This window comes from Dipodomys ordii, unplaced genomic scaffold (assembly GCF_000151885.1).
Source record: "Dipodomys ordii isolate 6190 unplaced genomic scaffold, Dord_2.0 Scaffold64, whole genome shotgun sequence".
NCBI classification, from domain to species: Eukaryota; Metazoa; Chordata; class Mammalia; order Rodentia; family Heteromyidae; genus Dipodomys; species Dipodomys ordii.
Genome location: NW_012267280.1, coordinates 3120743 through 3138875, shown reverse-complemented (window position 1 = coordinate 3138875; position 18133 = coordinate 3120743). Strand labels below are relative to the sequence as shown.

The 18133-nt window shown below is 55.5% G+C and overlaps 3 protein-coding genes across 5 annotated transcripts; 2 read left to right on the top strand and 1 right to left on the bottom strand.

The window, feature by feature from the left end:
• Nucleotides 1-239: 239 nt before the first annotated feature.
• Tubb4a (tubulin, beta 4A class IVa) lies at nucleotides 240-3726 on the top strand. Its single transcript, XM_013022899.1, has 3 exons — nucleotides 240-348; nucleotides 508-618; nucleotides 2223-3726. The coding sequence occupies exons 2-3, from the start codon at nucleotides 558-560 to the stop codon at nucleotides 3278-3280; spliced, it is 1119 nt and encodes a 372-aa protein (XP_012878353.1). The 5' UTR covers nucleotides 240-348; nucleotides 508-557; the 3' UTR covers nucleotides 3281-3726.
• A 1117-nt stretch (nucleotides 3727-4843) lies between these two features.
• On the top strand, nucleotides 4844-16008 carry Dennd1c (DENN/MADD domain containing 1C). Of its 2 annotated transcripts, none has more exons than XM_013022851.1 (22): nucleotides 4844-4937; nucleotides 6050-6114; nucleotides 6194-6237; nucleotides 6357-6406; nucleotides 6899-7018; nucleotides 7144-7213; nucleotides 7376-7456; nucleotides 7694-7747; nucleotides 7830-7940; nucleotides 8886-8986; nucleotides 9104-9149; nucleotides 9263-9364; nucleotides 9457-9582; nucleotides 10614-10718; nucleotides 12271-12361; nucleotides 12450-12490; nucleotides 12660-12731; nucleotides 14452-14496; nucleotides 14576-14677; nucleotides 14844-14908; nucleotides 15069-15261; nucleotides 15344-16008. In XM_013022851.1, exons 1-22 carry the CDS (start codon nucleotides 4921-4923, stop codon nucleotides 15839-15841), a joined length of 2199 nt encoding a protein of 732 aa, XP_012878305.1. In that variant the 5' UTR covers nucleotides 4844-4920; the 3' UTR covers nucleotides 15842-16008. The 2 variants fall into 2 exon arrangements, with proteins under 2 accessions (XP_012878305.1, XP_012878304.1); XM_013022850.1 differs by having other exon boundaries at nucleotides 12450-12535.
• Nucleotides 16009-16094: 86 nt separating this feature from the next.
• Nucleotides 16095-18129, bottom strand: Crb3 (crumbs family member 3). Of its 2 annotated transcripts, none has more exons than XM_013022852.1 (4): nucleotides 18048-18129; nucleotides 17174-17256; nucleotides 16748-16891; nucleotides 16095-16379 (listed from the first exon to the last, which is right to left on the bottom strand). In XM_013022852.1, exons 1-4 carry the CDS (start codon nucleotides 18127-18129, stop codon nucleotides 16308-16310), a joined length of 381 nt encoding a protein of 126 aa, XP_012878306.1. In that variant the 3' UTR covers nucleotides 16095-16307. The 2 variants fall into 2 exon arrangements, with proteins under 2 accessions (XP_012878306.1, XP_012878307.1); XM_013022853.1 differs by having other exon boundaries at nucleotides 17174-17238.
• Between the last annotated feature and the right edge of the window lie 4 nt (nucleotides 18130-18133).

Below are 18133 nucleotides of genomic sequence, written 5' to 3'. Positions count from 1 at the left end.
GCCAGGGTGCCCCGAAGTGCCCCCCCCGGATGCTGACAGCTTCACCCCGCCTCCACCTCCTCTTTCTTGCTACCTCATCCTCACCATCCCTCCAGATCCCCCTCCCCCCCCCATCACCTTGCCTGAGGGAGAGGAAGCCGATGGGGAGGTGCCTGGGAGGGGGGGAGGGAGGGAGCCTGGGCCACCTCTCCCCCCTCCCCCCTCCCACTTCTCCACCTGACCCGGGATGCCCTCTCCAGTTCTGGGAAGTGATCAGTGATGAGCATGGCATCGACCCCACTGGCACCTACCATGGGGACAGTGACCTGCAGCTGGAGAGGATTAACGTGTACTACAACGAGGCCACAGGTAGGGCAGGGCGGCCTTCCTGCTGGCGTGGGGGTGCTGGCTGCTGGCATGGGGGTTCTGGCTAGCCGGGAGGGGAACCGGACGCTCCCCCACCCCCACCCCCGGCCTGCAGCGCCTGGCACTCACCCCAGCCTAACCCGTCCATCTGCCGATCTGCAGGGGGAAACTATGTTCCCAGAGCCGTGCTGGTGGATCTGGAGCCTGGCACCATGGACTCGGTCCGCTCTGGGCCCTTCGGCCAGATTTTTCGGCCAGACAACTTTGTGTTTGGTGAGTCACCAGCTTTGGCACACAAGGAAACAAGCCCCTTTAATCCCTTCGTCCTTCCCTAGGCCCAAGGGGGAAAAAAATCTGTCTAGCTCCAAACAGCCAATCCCAGAGTGCACAGGGGCAGCAAGGATGGAGGGGGGAGGGGCGCTGAGAAAACACCCACACTGCAGAGGGGCTCCAGGAAGACCTCTGGGAAGAGATGATTGAACTCAAAACCTGGACACTGTCCCTGAGCTGTTTTGCTCAAGGCTGGCACGTGACCACTTGGGTCACGGCTCTATGTCTTGCTCTTGGCTGGTTAGTTGGAGATAAGAATGTCACCGATGTCTCTGATTGTCAAATCTCTGTCTCCTGAGTAGCTGGGGTTATAGGCACAAACTGTCACTGCTGGGCTACCTGTACACTTTTTATGTGGGTTTTCGTGGGTTTTTTTTGTTTTTTTGGGGGGGGTTGGTGTGCAAGCACTTGTATCTTTGAACCATATCCCCAGCCTGGTTAACTATTTTGACATTGCCATTATTATTATTCAATTACTGGGGCCTAATGGGTTTCATAACTGCCTGCATGTGCTGGGTGCTGGAGGCTCACAATTAGAATACTAGCTACTTAAGAAGCTGAGATCTGGGCTGGGAATGTGACTCAGTGGTAGAGTGCTTGCCTAGCATGCACGAAGCCCTGGGTTCCATTCTGCAGTACCACATGGAAGTGGTGCTGTGGCTCCAGTGGTAGAGTGCTAGCCTTGAGCAAAAGAAGCCCAGAGACAGTGCCCAAGCCCTGAGTTCAAGCCCCAGGACTGGCAGAAGAAGAAGGAGAAGGAGAAGAGGAAGAAGAGGAGGAGCAGGAGGAAGAAGAAGAAAGAAAGGAGATCTGAGGATCATAGTTCAAAGCCAGCCTAGAGGCAGAAACGTCCATGACTTTTTTTTTTCTTTTTGTCAGTCGTGGGGCTGGAACTCTAGGCCTAGGCACTGTCCCTGAGCTCTTCAGCTCAAGGGTAGAGCTCTACCATTTGAGCCACAGGGCCACTTCCAGTTTTCTGAGTGGTTTATTGGAGATAAGAGTCTCACAGACTTTCCTGCCCCGGCTGACTTTAAACCATGATCCTCTTTATTCTTATCTCCAATGAGCCACCAGAAAACCTGAAATGGTGCTGTGGCTCCAACTGGTAGAGCTCTAGCCTTGAGCAAAAGAGCTCAAGCCTTGAGTTCAACTGACATTAAAACAAAACAAAACTGTCTGGGTGGGTGCCAGTGGCTCATGCCTGTAATCCTAGCTACTCAGGAGGCTGAGATCTGAGAATCAAGGTTCAAAGCCAGCCCTGGCAGGAAAGTCTGTGAGACTCTTATCTCCAATGAACCACCAGAAAACCAGAAGTCGTGCTGTGACTCAAGGGGTAGAGCCCTAGGCCTAGAGCTGAAGAGCTGAGCAACAGCACCCAGGCCCAGAGTTCAAGCCCCACGATCGACCAAAATAAAGTCTGTGAGGCTCTTTTTTTCCAACTAATTACCAAAAATCCATAAGTGGAGCTGTGATTCAAGTGGTAGAACACCAGCCTTAAGGGGAAACAAACAGAAAAAAAAAACCCTCATGTCCCTCCACCTCCTCAGGCCAATCTGGAGCTGGGAACAACTGGGCCAAGGGTCACTACACAGAGGGCGCGGAGCTGGTGGACGCCGTCCTGGACGTGGTACGGAAGGAGGCGGAGAGCTGTGACTGCCTGCAGGGCTTCCAGCTGACCCACTCGCTGGGCGGTGGCACGGGCTCGGGCATGGGCACCCTGCTCATCAGCAAGATCCGCGAGGAGTTCCCAGATCGCATCATGAACACCTTCAGCGTGGTGCCCTCACCCAAGGTGTCCGATACGGTGGTGGAGCCCTACAACGCCACCCTCTCGGTGCACCAGCTGGTGGAGAACACCGATGAGACATACTGCATTGACAATGAGGCCCTGTACGACATCTGCTTCCGCACCCTCAAGCTGACCACGCCCACCTATGGGGACCTCAACCACCTGGTGTCGGCCACCATGAGCGGGGTCACCACCTGCCTGCGCTTCCCCGGCCAGCTCAATGCTGACCTGCGCAAGCTGGCCGTGAACATGGTGCCCTTCCCCCGCCTGCACTTCTTCATGCCAGGCTTTGCCCCCCTGACCAGCAGGGGCAGCCAGCAGTACCGGGCCCTGACCGTGCCCGAGCTCACCCAGCAGATGTTCGACGCCAAGAACATGATGGCCGCGTGTGACCCTCGCCACGGCCGCTACCTGACGGTGGCTGCCGTGTTCCGGGGCCGCATGTCCATGAAGGAGGTGGACGAGCAGATGCTGAGCGTGCAGAGCAAGAACAGCAGCTACTTCGTGGAGTGGATCCCCAACAACGTGAAGACGGCCGTGTGCGACATCCCCCCGCGTGGCCTGAAGATGGCCGCCACCTTCATCGGCAACAGCACGGCCATCCAGGAGCTCTTCAAGCGCATCTCGGAGCAGTTCACGGCCATGTTCCGCCGCAAGGCCTTCCTGCACTGGTACACCGGCGAGGGCATGGACGAGATGGAGTTCACCGAGGCCGAGAGCAACATGAATGACCTGGTGTCCGAGTATCAGCAGTACCAGGATGCCACCGCCGAGGAGGGCGAGTTTGAGGAAGAGGCCGAGGAGGAGGTGGCCTAGGGCCCTGGACGCCCCCACCCACTTCATGCAAGGCTTTGACCCCCACATTCTCCTCCCTCCTGGCCTAACTCACTTCTGACCCCCAAGATCCCAAGCACACCCCTTTATCTCCACCCTGTGGTCACTTGAGCACTGACCCTGGCTTGGCCATTGACCCTTGAACCCTGCTTTATCTCCAAGCCCTCTGGAGCTCTTCCGATGGGGAGCTGTGAACCCCAGTTCCCCTCATCTGAATCTGCAAACCCTTTAAATACCATGATTCCCCTGTCCCCTGGGAAACCCCCTCAAACCCATTATAAATGTAGGCCTAGAAGTCCCAGCTTGCTTTTAATTTTTTTTAACTTTTGGTCCCTCTCTCTGAAGCCTCCTTCAGCTGGGTTTCCCATTAGCTCTCATCCCTTCTCACTCCAGGAGCACTGATGGAGAAAGAGAGAGAAAGGTTTGGAGCCTAGGATAGCTCTCTCCTCTGCTCCCCCCCCTTGCCTCACCTCCCCCTCCCCCATCAATAAATTCTTGCCTTGACATGTTTCTGCAGAGTTCATTTATTTATTTACTTACTTTGTGCCAGTACTGGGACTTGAATGAATTCAGGGCCTGGGTGCTATCCCTGAGTTTGTGTGCTCAAGGCTAGCACTCTTATCACCTGAGCCACAGCTCCACTTCCAGCTTCTTGATGGTTCATTGGAGAGAAGCGTGTTACAGACTTTTCTGCCCAGGTTGGCTTTGAACCTCCATCCACAGACCTCAACCTCCTGAGCAGTTAGGATTGCAGGCGTGAGCCACCAGCACTTGGCTACATAGTTCTTTACGTGATTTTGTTTTGTTTTTTTGAAATCAAGTTTCACTATGTAACCTGGGCTGGCATTGAACTCTCCACCCTCCTGAGGACTGGAATTACAGACCGGTGCTGCCATGCCCAGCTGCAGAGGTCATATTCATTGACATAAGCAGCAGTCCAGGGCTTTTTCTTGCAGAGTGCAGGTGAGCACTGAAAAGTACTAAGCTAAGGGGCGGAGATGTTAGGTAGCTCAAGCATTGCCCCTCACCCACCCTAAGCTATGAGGCCCCTCAGACTTGCCTCCCTTGACCTGCTGTATGCACCCACCACTTCGCCGCTATGTGTGTAGGAATGCAGGGAGGGAGGGAGCCTAGGAGCCAAGGTGCCTGGGTCCCCTCCGGTCCCCTAGGTCTCTATCTCTTGGGCTCCCTCTGGTGGTCTTGATGGGTACTGCCCCACATAGGAAAGGACCAAAGCAAAGAAGAAAGGTTACAAAAAGAGGAAGCATTTTTGGCAGGCTTTGGAGTCCTCAGCTCTAGCCATGGGACTAAGAAAGAAGAGGCAAGGACCTAGTATGACACCGGGGCGAGGGGACATCGTGGCCCATCCTGGCAGAATGAGGGTGAAGATCTGGCCTCTGAACCCCGCCCCACTTTTTACCTAACCGGTTGCAGACAAGGCTAGGAAGCAGAGGTGCCTGGGTTTCTCACAGTGGGTGGGGGCAGAAGCCTCCATCCGTCCGGGGACGTCACCCGAGAAACTTCCTCTGTCAGCCACACAGGAAGCTGAGCCGGCTCAGGGCCTAGTTCTGAGCAAGGACCCCCTGGGGAAAGGGTCCAGCCGGGCCAGCCCTGCAGGGACCATGGGCTCCAGAGCTGAGTAAGAGATGACCCCTTCCCTCAACCTTTGCAGCAAGATTCCCAGGCCTGGGCTGGGAACGAGGGGAGCCCGGAGGAAAGGGGGGGACGGTGGAGGCAGGCTCCGGAGGTGCAGCGAGTCACAGGGGCAGACAGCAACAGGGAGGCCAAGGCTGCCCTTGGATCCCCTCCCCTCTTCTCTCCCTCCTTTTCTGGCCCTGGATTTGTGTGGGTGGGAGCTGTCACTAGGAATGCACGTCCCCCAGTGGGGGTGGACTTCTTGGCTTTCTGAGTCGTATCTTCCGGGGATCAGCAGGATGGGTGATGAGGGGCAAGGGTGGGCGTGTGTCTGCAGGATCAGGGGGTCCAGCATCACTAGTGGGCATTAAGGAGAAATGCAGAAACCCCCAGAGTCAGGAGTGTGTGTTCAGTCAGTCCCAAACGTGGGTCTGGCGCTCTCTCTCTCTCTCTCTCTCTCTCTCTCTCTCTCTCTCTCTCTGCCTAAGTCCCAGCATTCTCTGTGAATCTGTGATGTGGGAGGCAGGGGAGGAAGCCGAGGTTATATGGGATTGGAGAGGAAAGGACCAGGGCACCTTCCTATGGGAAGAGCTAGGGGATGAGTTCCCCCCCCCCGCCCACTCCCAGAAACTCATGAAATCTGACACAAGTTACACAAACAAGAGTGCTCACATACAGCCATGCACGAGAAGAGAGAAATGGAGCCAGGTGCCGGCTGCGGCTCACACCTGTCATCCCACCTACTCAGGAGGCTGAGATCTGAGGATCTTGGTTCAAAGCCCAGGCAGAAAAGCCTGTGAAACTCTTGTCTCTAATTAACTAGCAAAAAGCCAGAAGTGGAGTTTGTGGCTCAAGTGGTAGAGTGCTAGCCTGAAGCAAAAAAAAAAAAAAAAAAGATCAGGGACAGTGCCCAGACCCTGAGTTCAAGCTCCAGGACCAGGATACAAAGGGGTTTGTGAGACATGATTTACCCACCTACTTGCTCTGCAACTCCTACTCTAGGCCTGCCCTTCAACATTACAGAGTGAGTGGTTTCACAGAGAGAGAGAGAGAGAGAGAGAGAGAGAGAGAGAACCCTCTGGACCCTCAAATACTCTCTCTGCTTGCATCCCACAGAACAGATCCCCCCACGGTGTTTGACTGGTTCTTCGAAGCAGCTTGTCCTGTCTCCCTGCAGGATGGTGAGCGCGGGGAGGGGGGGGAGTCTGGGGAGACACGGGGTGGGGGAATAGTGAGCCGAATACTCTCTCCTCCCTACAGATCCCCCCATCCTTCGGCAGTTTCCTCCAGACTTCAGGGACCAGGTATTTGGGCAGGCCCACAGAGGGAAGGGGTTCTGTGCCTTGGGCCTACAGCCTAGGGCTGAGTGTCCCCACACACACACCCTACCCCAAGAGACAACTGTGCTTCTTACCCCCTGCAGGATGCCATGCGGATAGTGCCCAAATTCTGCTTCCCTTTCGATGTGGAAAGGTATGGAGGGGAGCAGAGATCTGAATACCGCATTGATGCAATATTCAATGACTCCAGAAACCTGGAGACCCAAGAGATCCAGAGAATTGGACTCTGACAACTAGGGACCCACACACAAAGAGACACAAGGGTGGAAGGACCCAAAAACCCCAGGGAATCAGGGACCAGAACTTCAAGCATCCAAGAACTCAGGGGCTCATCAGAACCCAAGTCTCAGGGGCCAGTGGACTCTGAGACTTGGGGACCCACTGAGCCAAAGTTCCAAAGGCCCAGGAATCAAAGAACCTAAAACCTCAGACGACTTAGGGACCCAGGTAGTCAGGATTTCAGGGATCAGGTGCTTGAAACCCCAATAATCAAGTACCTGGACTCAGACTCCCTGCCCCAGGGAGCAGCCTGTAGACACAATAGTAGAGGCCTGTGGTAAGGGCTACTGAGAGTGAGGATGAGGAAGATGAACCTCAAGTCTCTGAGAGCCTTCTCCCCCTCCAGGGAGCCCCCCAGCGCCGCGGTCCAGCACTTCACCTTTGCCCTCACCGACCTGGGGGGCAATCGCAGATTCGGGTTTTGCCGCCTGCGCGCTGGGGCCCGGAGCTGCCTCTGCATTCTCAGGTCTAAGATTCAGTGTATGGGGTGGGGGTAGGAAAGGGACGTGAGGTCTCGGATGGGGATCTTGGAAATGTGGCCAAGGCCTGGGTCACAGGTCACTTCAGGGAACCTGTCTCTTCTCTCTACAGCCACCTGCCATGGTTTGAGGTGTTCTACAAGATACTGAACACCGTGGGGGACCTGCTGGCCCAAGACCAAGTGAGACCAACTCTCCTCTCAGTCCTGTGGGAGGCCCCACCTAATCCCCCCCCACACACACACTCAGACAAACCTGAGCCCCTCAACTCCTTCCAGGTCCACCACCCAGCCTGAAAATCAGGGTCTCAACCTCACTTCTTGCTCACCCCCCCCCTCCCCCAGGTCCCTGAGGCAGAAGAACTTCTCCTAAACCTTCTGCAACGGCCTCCATCTGGGCCCCGGGACTCTGTGGGACTGGAGCTGGTGAGTAGCCCCAAACTGTAGGGTGGATGGGAGTTGTGGCCCAACCCTGGGGTACAACCTGGACCTGCTCCTCCCCCCCCCCCGCAGGGCAGTGGCTGCCCCGCTTTCCGCACCTGGGAACAGCAGGATGGGGAGCAGAGCTAGGGACCCTAGAAGGCTGGGCACACCCGAGTGAAGCCAACACTCCTTCCCCCCCCCACCTAATGATTCCCACCCCCTTACCCCCGTCTCCACCAGCTTTCCTGCTTTGTGGCTCCAGACTCCGACTGCCTGCCATCTATTCCTGAGAATGTAAGTGGGACCCCAGAGAGCATGACAGCTGTTGGTCACCCTGCCCAGAGCCTCCACCGACACCCCCTCTTTCCTCCCTTAGAGGAACTTAACAGAGCTGGTGGTGGCGATGACGGATGAGAACATCCTGGGACTGTTCGCTGCGCTCCTGGCTGAGCGAAGAGTCCTGCTCACGGCCAGCAAGCTCAGCACGGTGAGGGACCGGGAAGAGGGGGTGATGCCTAGCTCTAATCCTAGCTGGTGAGGGCCAGAGAGCAACATCCGGCTCCTCTCGGCACACAGCTATGGGGAGAATCTGAGCAAGCTACAAAGTAGCTTCTTGTCTTTGCAAGAGCGGAGCCTAGACTCCACCCACTGTGGGATACAGCAGGCTTGGCTCCGCCCTCCCGGAAAGGAAACCTGGGAGAGCTAAACCATAGCCCCACCCACCCAGAGGGAGGAGGGAGTGGGTGGGGCTTGAGTGCTGGCTCCACCCCCGAGGGGCGGGACCTGGGCCGGCTGAATCTTAGCTCCATCCCTTAGAGGGATGGATTAGAACGAGCAGAATTCTAGCTCCACCCCCTCCAAAGCACAGACTGCCCCTACCCCAGTAGGCCCGGGGAATTGATTCCAGGACCCCCACAGATACCAGCCTTAACTGATCTCTTGTTAAATTTTAAAATAAAAAAAAAAAGTCTTTGTTTGAATGGAAGCCAGGTCCCAGCCTCAAAGCAAAGCCCTGGTCTCTATTTTCAGTAAGGCTAAGAAAGAAATGTCCACAGGCTATTTATAAGACCTGACACATTGTAAAGGTTAACCCAAAGTTGTTACTTTGTTGTTTAGGGACTAAAGAAAAGACAAGGGGGGGGGGGACTCTTTCTGCACGGATGTTATTATTTTTTTCACTGTAATTATTTTTGATCCGGAGCTGGTTGACTGGGCGCAAGCGGATACAGAAGACTGATTTGTAATATAGCCAAATGTTCCTCAAAGGTCGTGAGGTTATCCCAATCGCGTTGTGGGGGGAGATGGGGGAGAGGAAGAAGAGGATAGGAAATTGTAAGAGTTTTGAACCACTGTTCCAGAAGTGGGAGGAGGGGGTCAGGAAGTTGTGAGTCTAGACTCTGACTCCACGACCCGCCTCCCCCCATGTCACCAGCTCACATCCTGCGTCCATGCATCCTGTGCTCTCCTGTACCCCATGCGCTGGGAGCACGTGCTGATCCCCACGCTGCCCCCGCACCTGCTGGATTACTGCTGGTGAGGGATGGGAGGGTGGGGTGGGAGGGATGGGAGGGTGGGGTGGGAGCTGCGGGGGAGGGGGGAGGGGCGGGGCCTGAACGACCCCACCCTCAGGCCCCGCCCCGCACCCCGCAGCGCGCCTATGCCCTATCTCATTGGAGTGCACGCCAGTCTTGTCGAGGTGAGCATCCCACCCACCCACCCAAAATAGCAGGAGCTGGGGGGGAGATCTCCCTCCCTCCACAGCCCCAGGTACCCGCCCCTTCCAGCTCTGTCCCCCCTCTTGCCCCGTAGAGAGTGTTAGACAAAGCTCTGGAAGACGTGGTGGTGATGAACGTGGACTCCAATACCTTGCAGACGCCCTTTGACGACGTCCAGGCGCTGCCCCCAGACGTGGTCAGTGTGAACCCCTTCCCACAGGCCTACTGCCCGACGCAGAGGCCCGCACCTGCCCCACTCAGTTGCCCCCCCCCCGCCTTGTCCTGCAGGTGTCTCTGCTGAGGCTGAGGCTGAGGAAGGTGGCGCTGAGCCCTGGGGAAGGGGTGTCCCGCCTCTTCCTCAAAGCCCAGGCCCTGCTCTTCGGGGGGTACCGCGATGCACTCGTCTGCAGCCCGGTGAGCAACCAGGCTGGATGCAAAAGGATGGGTCTCCTGATCCCTGAAGTGCTTACAGTATTAACCACACCTAGCACGTCTGCATGTCTGGAGGGTTTTACTTGGTGCTTCAGCTCATCTTTAAAACTGGATCCTTTGGGTTGATGGTGTGCGTATGTGTGTGTATGTGTGTGTATGTGCGTGATGTGTGTGTGTGTACTGGGGCAGGCCTGCGGGCTGTCCCCTACCTTTTTCCTCTCAAGGCTGGTGCTCTACCACCTGAATCACACTCCTGCCTCTAGCCTTTTGCTGGTTAATTGGAGATAACAGTCTCACCAACTTTTCTGCTCTGGCTGGCTTCAAACGTTGACCCTCAGGTCTCAGACTTCTACCTAGCTAGGATGCCAGGCGTGAGTTACCAGTGTCAGGTGCATTTTCTATATTTTACTTTCACTAGGATTTGAACTCATGGCCTCTGGGCTCTCCTCAGACAGGCTTCTCCTTTTGCTCCCCACCATCTGTTCTCCCTGTGGGGACCAAGGGTTAGAGTTGGTTACTTGAGTCAGAGACCTCAGCCACCTCCCTAGAGAGAAAATCTCAAGTCCCCCCAAGAGGCCCTGCCTAGGGTCAGATACCCAGCGTGGCCAAGTAAAGGACTCTATGGGGCTGGGAAGGTGGTTTAGTGGTAGAGTGCTTGCCTAGCATGTGTGAAGCCCTGGGTTCGATTCCTCAGTACCACAAACACAGAAAAAGCCAGAAGTGGTGTTGTGGCTCAAGTGGTAGAGTGCTAGCCTTGAGCAAAAAGAAGCTCAGGGACGGTGCCCAGGCCCTGAGTTCAAGCCCCTGAACTAGAAGAGAGAGGGGGGTAGGGAGGGAGAGAAAGAAGGAAAGAAAGAAAGAGAGAGAGAGAGAGAAAAGAACTCTATGACAGAATACAGGAGACAGCTGGGGTGGGAGGGGAGACAGAGACAGAAAGAGAGAGAGAGAGAAAGAGAGAGAGAGAGCAGGCAGGAGGGCCCACCAGGGAGTTCAGGATGCGGATCTTTCGCCAGGGCCAGCCTGTAACCTTCAATGAGGAAGCTTTCCTGGCCCAAAAGCCTGGGGCGCCCTTGCAGGCCTTCCACCGGAGGGCTGTGCACCTGCAGCTGTTCAAGCAGGTGAGTCTGACCCCTGAGGGTGAAGCGGGGACTTGAGACAGGTGTTTGGGCGGGAGGATGGAGAGTGGGATCCCTGGAAGCAGGGCTTTGTGGGGCGTGGCCAGGATGAGGGTTGGGCCCTGTGGGCGGGGCGGCGGGGCGGGGCGGGGCCGGAGGTCGGAGCCAGGGAGCTGCTGGGCTGGTGTGGGCGGGACGTTGGTGGGGAGGGTGTGGCAGGCGAGGCTAGAACCCATTCCTGATCATCCCCTAGGGGCAAAACTAGGGCAGATTTGGGGGATTTTTGAGGGCCATGTGCTGGAATCTTATACCCTAGGGTTGCAAAAACTCCACTCCTAGGTTTGTTCTGTGCCAGTCCTAGGGCTTGAACTCAGTGCCTGGGCATGTCCCTGAGCTTTATTTGCTGCAGGCTGGCACTCTACCACTTGAGCCACAGCTCTACTTCTGGCTTTTTGGTAGTTAATGGGAGATAAGAGTCTCACCGAGCTGGGCGCTGGTGGCTCACGCCTGTAATATCCTAGACACTCAGAAGGCTGAGATCTGAGGATCACGGTTCAAAGCCAGTCCGGGTAGGAAAGTCCTGTGAGACTCTTATCTCCAATTTACCACCAGAAAACTGATCGTGGTGCTGTGGCTCAAGTGGTAGAGGGCTCGCCTTGAGCTGAAGAGCTCAGGGACAGTGCCCAGGCCCAGAGTTCAGGCCCCATGACCAACCCCCCCCCAAAAAAAAAATCTCACCGACTTTCCTGCCCAGGCTGGTTTCACTGCAATCCTCAGACCTCTCAGCCTCCTGAGTAGCTAGGATTACAGTCATGAGCCACCAGTGCCTGGCTAACTTGTAGTTTTTTGAGAGACAAAAATGGCTTATAGTGGAGCACAATTGGCTCAAGCCTATAATCCTAGAGGCTGAGATTTGAGGATCATGGCTTAAAAGCCAGCCTGGGCAGCCAAGTCCATGAGCCTTTCATCTCCAATTCACCAACCAATTGCCAAAAGTGGAACAGAGGTTCAAATGGTAGAACACTAGCCTTGAGCAAATAAAGCTCAGGGACAGAGCCCAGGCCCTAAATTCAAGTCCCAAACTAAGCAGTCATCCTTATGGATCTATAAGGGACTTAAGCGGAGGTGTGTCCTCACTGTACCTCCCTTTTGGAAAGAGGAGGACTTGGGATCCATTCCTAGAAGGAAGGTGAGACTCCATGCTTTCCCTGCAAGGCTTGGTTCTAAGGTCCCTGAAGATGGGACTTTGTATTCCAGGATTATAAGGGTGGAGAGGGGGGAGGTGTCTGGAGGAAGGGCAGAGTTCAGCCTCTGGGTGCCTATGAGAGGCAATGTCTGATCTCTGAGGACAGATCTTGGCTAGGGGGATGGACAAGACAGGAAGAGAATAGGATTTGTGGTGCCTAGGGTGGAGAGTCCAGATTCCTGGGTCCTTGGAGTGGGGTCTCTGGAGGGGCCAGGGATCCCATCTGTGCATTCGGAGGTGGGGGAGGGTCAGAGGGGAATCCAACTCAGTCTTCCCTGTATTGTTTGATGATCCTTCTATGGCTCCCAGTTCATTGAAGCCAGGCTGGAGAAGCTCAATACAGGACAGGGGTTCTCAGACGCATTTGAGCAGGAGATTACTTGCTGTGGGGCTTCCTCAGGTGAGTCTGGATCCTGGCCCCCCCTCTCCAGAGCACCCCACCCCATCGGCACCTGTAGTGACCACCTTGCTCTCTCCCCCCATCCCAGGCACCCTGCGCTCCTACCAGATCTGGGCAGACAACCTGAAGGTAATAAATGCCCCCTTCACTACAAGGTTCTACTCCTTCATGGAGGTGAGGGAACTGAGAGGGAGAGGGATTTTTCCAGTGACACACAGCCTGGGGCGTGGAGTCTGGGGTCTGGCCCAGGTGATCTCCAAGATCCCAAGCCTCTTCCCTTTGGTGTTTTCCTCCCCAGAAAGGTGGCGGCGCTCTCCTGCATTCTGTGAGATCCAAAACCCAACCAGCCGTCAGGAACATGTACCGATCGGTGAGGTTGGGCTGGACAGGCCAAGCTTGCTAGGGTGATGAGGGGAGGGGACATAGGTCATTTCAGTCCCAGCAGACATAGGAAGCACACACACTAAGCACGCACACATAACTGCGCCAGCAGTTATTGACAATTACGTTTATTTTCCATTTGCCGTGCCAGAATCATTATTACCCATTTAAAATTGACAGCCAAGCCAGGTGCAGTGGTACACACCTATAATTCCAGTTATTCAGGAGGAAGAGCCTGGGATGATCATAGTTTGAGGCCAGTTTGGGAATTTAAAAAAGTTAGGAAGACTCCATCCCAACTATCAAGTTGGCCTTGGTGGCTCACACTTGTGTTGGGAAAAAAAAAAAGTGAGACCACATCTGAAAAAATAATGAAAGCAAAAAGGGCTAAGGGCATAACTAAGATGGTACAGTGCCTATCGAGCAAGAGTGAATTCTTGAGTTCAAACCCTATACTGCCAAGGAATAAAAATATCACTGACACTCAAAACTTATCCATAAGTATTTTTTCTTTCCCAAATATATCCCCTCTTTTCTCCTTTGTGTGTGTCCATGCCCAAATATTTCCTGGCCCTTTTTTCAGATCAGAATTGTCCACTTGTAGCCAGCTGCTGATGGCTCACACCTGTAATCCTAGCTACTCAAAAGGCTGAGATCTAAAGATCTCAGTTCAAAGCCAGCCAGGGCAGGAAAGTCTATGAGACTCTTATCTCCATTAATCTCCAAAAAAACTGGAAATGGAGCCATGGCTCAAATGGTACCTCTAGCCTTGAGCAAAAAGAGCTCCGGGGCAGTGCCAGGCCCTGAGTTCAAGCCCACAAATGACCCCCCCCCAAAAAAAACTGTTCATTTGAGCCGAGTGCTAATGCCTCACTCCTATAACCCTAGCTACTCAGGAGACTGAGGTCTGGGAATGGAGGGTCAAAGCCAAACCAAGAGACTCATCTCTAGTTAATCAACAAAAAGACAGAATTGGTGGTGTGGCTCAAGTGGTACAGCATCACCCTTTTTTTTTTTAACTGTATTTTTTTTGTCTTTTCTTTTTTGGTACTGGGGATTTAACCCAGGACGTTGCGCTTGCTAGGCAAGCGCTTTGCCACTGAGCTACATCCCAGCCCGCAGCATCAGCCTTGAGCAGAAAAAGCCAAGCAAGAATGCAAGACCCTGAGTTCAAGTCCTAGTCCTGGCACATGCACATATATGTACATGCACACACACACAAACACACACATACCCTTTCCATTTAATTTATTCTTCCTTGAGTGTGAGCCGATGATGCACTTTTACAAGGTTTTTGCCACTCCCTATTTTATGCAGGGTGCTTCCCTCCATAATGCTCCTTTGGCATGTAGTAAAAGGGGCAAAAGGTAGCACTGCCCAGGCGTCAATGGCTCATACCTGTAATTCTAGCTACTCAAGAGTCTGAGATCTGAGGATCTTGGTTCAACGCCAGCCTGGGCAGGAAAAAGTCTGTGGAGCCGTGGCTCAAAAGTGGTAGAGCATTAACCTTGAGCAACAAATAGCTCAGGGACTGCACCCAGGCCTTGAGTTCAAGCCCCACAACTGACCTTGCCCCCCAAGAAAAGTGAGTCCAGGGGGTGATGACTATTTGGGGGACACAGGAAGTAGGGCAAATTACAGCTGTCCCCAGAACACAGCTGATCTCAAGGGTACAGTGTCCACTTCATTCCTTCCCCACTTTCCCACAGGCCAAGAGCGGCTTGAAGGGGGTCCAGAGCCTGCTGATGTACAAGGTAAGTGGGGGGGGGCACAGCCAATGCCTGAAGGAGGAGGTAAAGGGGGTGGGCTCAGCCCGAAGTGTTCACTTCCTAGGATGGGGATTCTGGCCTGCAGAGGGTGGGGTCCCTGAGAGTCCCACACCACCCCAACCATCTACGGCAGAAGCGCCCGCCTGTCACCCAGCACTTCAGACAAGTAAGAGTAACCCCCCTTGTCCCCCCCACACCCTCCCCAACCCCCCACTCTGCTGAGAAATACCTTGCTTCTTTTCTCACCCCAACACCTGCAACCCTCCTTTAGGAAGTCCCAGCCTCCCCCCCCATCCTCCATCCCAAATTCACCTCCCTACTCCTGTCTGCAGAGTCTGCCTGGACACCCCAGCGGATTCCAGATGGCAGAGGAACCTTCGGGACCCCTGGGGGACAGGTAGCACCTGGGTGTATGAGGGGGTCGATGGGAAGCAGAACAGGACAGGATTGATGGAAAAGGCCACTTTACTAGGGCTGGGGTGGAGAGGGGAACGGGGGACCCGCAGGCAATGTATGATCAGTTATTTATTATCTGAAATTGCCCCTCCTCCACCCAGGATATCTCCCCTGGGCCTCGAGGACCCCCAAGAAACTCTGGATAGCAGCTTTTTGGGGTCTGGAGAAGAACTAGATTTGCTGAGTGAGATTTTCGACAGTCTGAGTGTAGAAACCAAGACGGCAGGTGGCTTGAGACCCAGCCAGAGTTTACACTGTTGGCACCGAGGGAATTCAGACAGCTGCTTCAGCCTGGTGAGATGCCTTCCTCCCTCCCATGCTGCCCCCCCTCCAACCCCCTCCCCCTCATCTAAACATCCCCCACTGCCTCCTCCAGCCCAACCTGCCAGGAAGATGGCCACCTGAGGAAGAGGGGCCGCCAGAGCCCCAGCCCCTGTCCCTGCCTGGGGACCCGCCATCCTTGCCCAACACCCCGACTTCAGAAGGGACCTGCTCTCAGGTGCTCTCTCCTCTCCAGCCCTCCACCACTTCTGCAGACCTAGAATGTTCTCCGCCTCTCTCTGAGGGACCTAGAGCCCCAGGACACCTGCATCCTTGGCACTCCACAGCACCTACCCAACCCAACCTTCCAGAGAGCCCTGGGTTTCTGGCCCCCACAAAGCCAAACTCTGGTACTATCTGCAGATCCCAATCTGTTGATTCTTCAGCTCTCAGTTTTCTAGAGGACTCCAGAACTCTGCCTCTACAGTGCTCACTAAGACCTAAGGATCCTGGGGCCCCCACTTTCCCTGCCTGTCCCACCAATAAGAAGCAAGAGCCCCAGGCCCGGAGGCAGACTCGAATTGCTGATCTTAAGAAGCATTTTGAAAGTTAAGAATCAGGGGTCTGGGGGAGACCCCGCCCCCACCCCGCCAGTGCCCCAGTCTCTTAATAAAGCCACAAAGAACCCAGTGAGTTTATCTGAGACTTTCTCTCTTGGCCTGGTCGGACACCCCTCCCACCCACCTCCTTCCAGCAGTGATTTCTCCCTAGCTCCAAGCACCCCCTCTTCCAGGAAGTCCTCCGAGATATCTCGACCACCTCACAGTGCATCCCGGCTTCATCTAAAGCTAAGGTTTCCCACCAGCTCAAAAAGAAAGAACTTTATTATGTCTCACTACCAATTTCATATAAATATATAAAAAGTGAGCAGCCACCCCTTTCCTTGCCCTCAAAGGCAGAGTCATTGAAGCACCATCTTCCTTCCTATTCTTAAGTACTGGGTGAGTCAGGGAGGGTGCTTGGTTTCCCCAAGATCACACAGCAAGGAAGGGTAGCTGGGGATGAAGGAGGGAAGGGCCCTAGATGGGCAGACAGCCCCGCATCGGCTCCTTGGAGTTCTGTGGGGCCCCGGCCTCCGCTGCGTGGGAGAACTGAAAGAAAGGATAAGGGGTTTGGTGGGCTTGCACGTAGAGCAGCCACAAAATCCACAGCACAGTGAAGACAGTGAGGTTAGCGGGGACGCAGCCCAGGCTCCCCCCAGCTGCATGCAGCATTAGTCCAAGGCAGCAGAGCATGCTGGAGAGCCCGCCAGGCGACAGCAACCAGGTCCCCCCAAGTTCTCCGAAGGCACCAGAGGCTCGTGTGTCGGCTGTGGTGTACCCGAGGGCGCAGCTAGCTGGGCTGGGCAGTCCTGGGTGGCGGTGGTGACTGTGGCTAGGCCAGGGGCCTCGGCGGATCAGATGAGCCGCTCCTCCGGCGGCAGCTTGAGGTTGGGGGGTGGTGGCGCGCGGGCACCCACCTGCTCTTCGCTGCTGGGCCGATAGGTGCCCTCCGTCTGTCTCTTCTCTCGGAGTTTCCGAACCAGCAAGACAAGCGCCACAACCAGAAGCAGGGCACCCAGGAGAGAGAAGACCACGATGATGGCAGTGGTGGCCTCTTGAGACTGCAGGAGAGGGACAGGTGTCACCCACTTGGGTCTCAGGACACTTAACCACCCCCATCCGGTCACACCTGCAGCTCTGAAATACACACACACACACACACACACACACACACACATTTTGGGTGGGAGTTCCTAATCTATTTGGGGGTGCCATGTCTGGGACTCACACACACACCACACTACACACACACACACACCTGCTTATCAAACCCCTTTGAATAAGCTGCCTTCTCCCCCCCCCTCCCCTCCCCTTCTCTCCCCTCCCTCCTCCCTGCAACTCACCAGGCCTCCACTGGGGCTGGGGACAGTGGGGGCAGGGCTGCTGGTGTCATTTGTGGGAGAAGTGTCTGTGGAAGAGGAAGAGGGCAAATCAATCCCCATCGATCCTTCTGGCCCCCTGTGGCCATCTGCACCTTCCTAGGGTACACCCCCACTTCCCTTGGCTCTTGGCATGGAGATTCCAGGAGTTCCCTCCTCCCCCAACCTCACCCCTGAGGTTTCCTCTCGGGTCACCCCCTGCTCAGAAAGCCCAGCAGGGTGCAACTGGGCTGTGGAGTTGGGGTTATTCTAACAGATTAACAGACGGGTGTCCAGAGGCCTAGCCACCCCCCCCCCCACACACACACACACTACTCCTCAGGACCCAGCGCCCTGAAGGACGGGGCGGATCCCATCCCAGAGCTCCCAGGAGTGTCTGAGTTACCCCTCCCCCCCCCCAGGCTCCCGAAACTGCAAAGGAACAACTGAAGGACAAGGGGGGGGGCGGGCCCACCGTCCGACCCGTCCAACCCGGGCGGGCTGCCGGCTCCAGGCAGGGCTCGAACCCTCAAGAGGCTCAGGTACCCGGAAACCCCCCCCACACACACACACCTCTCCCCAAAACCCAGCCCACAAATTCCACTCCAAGGAACGCAGGAATTCTGCTTAGACCAACCCCGCGCTGTCGCTGAGAATTCACTCTCCAGTCCGTGACTCTGGCTGCCTCCCAGGTGCCCGGCAACTCCTCCACCCCACCTCCGGCAGAGACAGACAGACAGACAGACAGACACACAAAAAGAGAGACATAAGAGGAGACAGAGAGAGACCGACAGAGAGAGAGAGGGACAGAGACAGAGCGCCCCGGAACCTGCCCCCCCCTCCCCGGGCCGGTACCTACTTTGCCCCCAGGCTCGGCCCCGTCGGGCGGGCAGCAGCGCCAGGCCGAGCGCCAAAAGCAGCCCCAGGGCCGGGGTCGCCATAGGC

Bases quoted from the DNA above. Each gene is read 5' to 3' on its own strand.
- Tubb4a (XM_013022899.1), top strand. From the start codon at position 558: ATGGACTCGGTCCGCTCTGGGCCCTTCGGCCAGATTTTTCGGCCAGAC. The intron at 619-2,222 runs GTGAGTCACCAG...CCACCTCCTCAG, and splicing joins GCCAGACAACTTTGTGTTTG to GCCAATCTGGAGCTGGGAAC.
- Dennd1c (XM_013022850.1), top strand. The intron at 8,987-9,103 runs GTGAGGGATGGG...CGCACCCCGCAG, and splicing joins CACCTGCTGGATTACTGCTG to CGCGCCTATGCCCTATCTCA. The intron at 15,262-15,343 runs GTGAGATGCCTT...TGCCTCCTCCAG, and splicing joins CAGACAGCTGCTTCAGCCTG to CCCAACCTGCCAGGAAGATG.
- Crb3 (XM_013022852.1), bottom strand. From the start codon at position 18,129: ATGGCGACCCCGGCCCTGGGGCTGCTTTTGGCGCTCGGCCTGGCGCTG. The intron at 17,257-18,047 runs GTAGGTACCGGC...GGATTGATTTGC, and splicing joins GGGCCGAGCCTGGGGGCAAA to CCTCTTCCTCTTCCACAGAC. The intron at 16,892-17,173 runs GTGAGTTGCAGG...CCTCTCCTGCAG, and splicing joins CCAGCCCCAGTGGAGGCCTG to TCTCAAGAGGCCACCACTGC.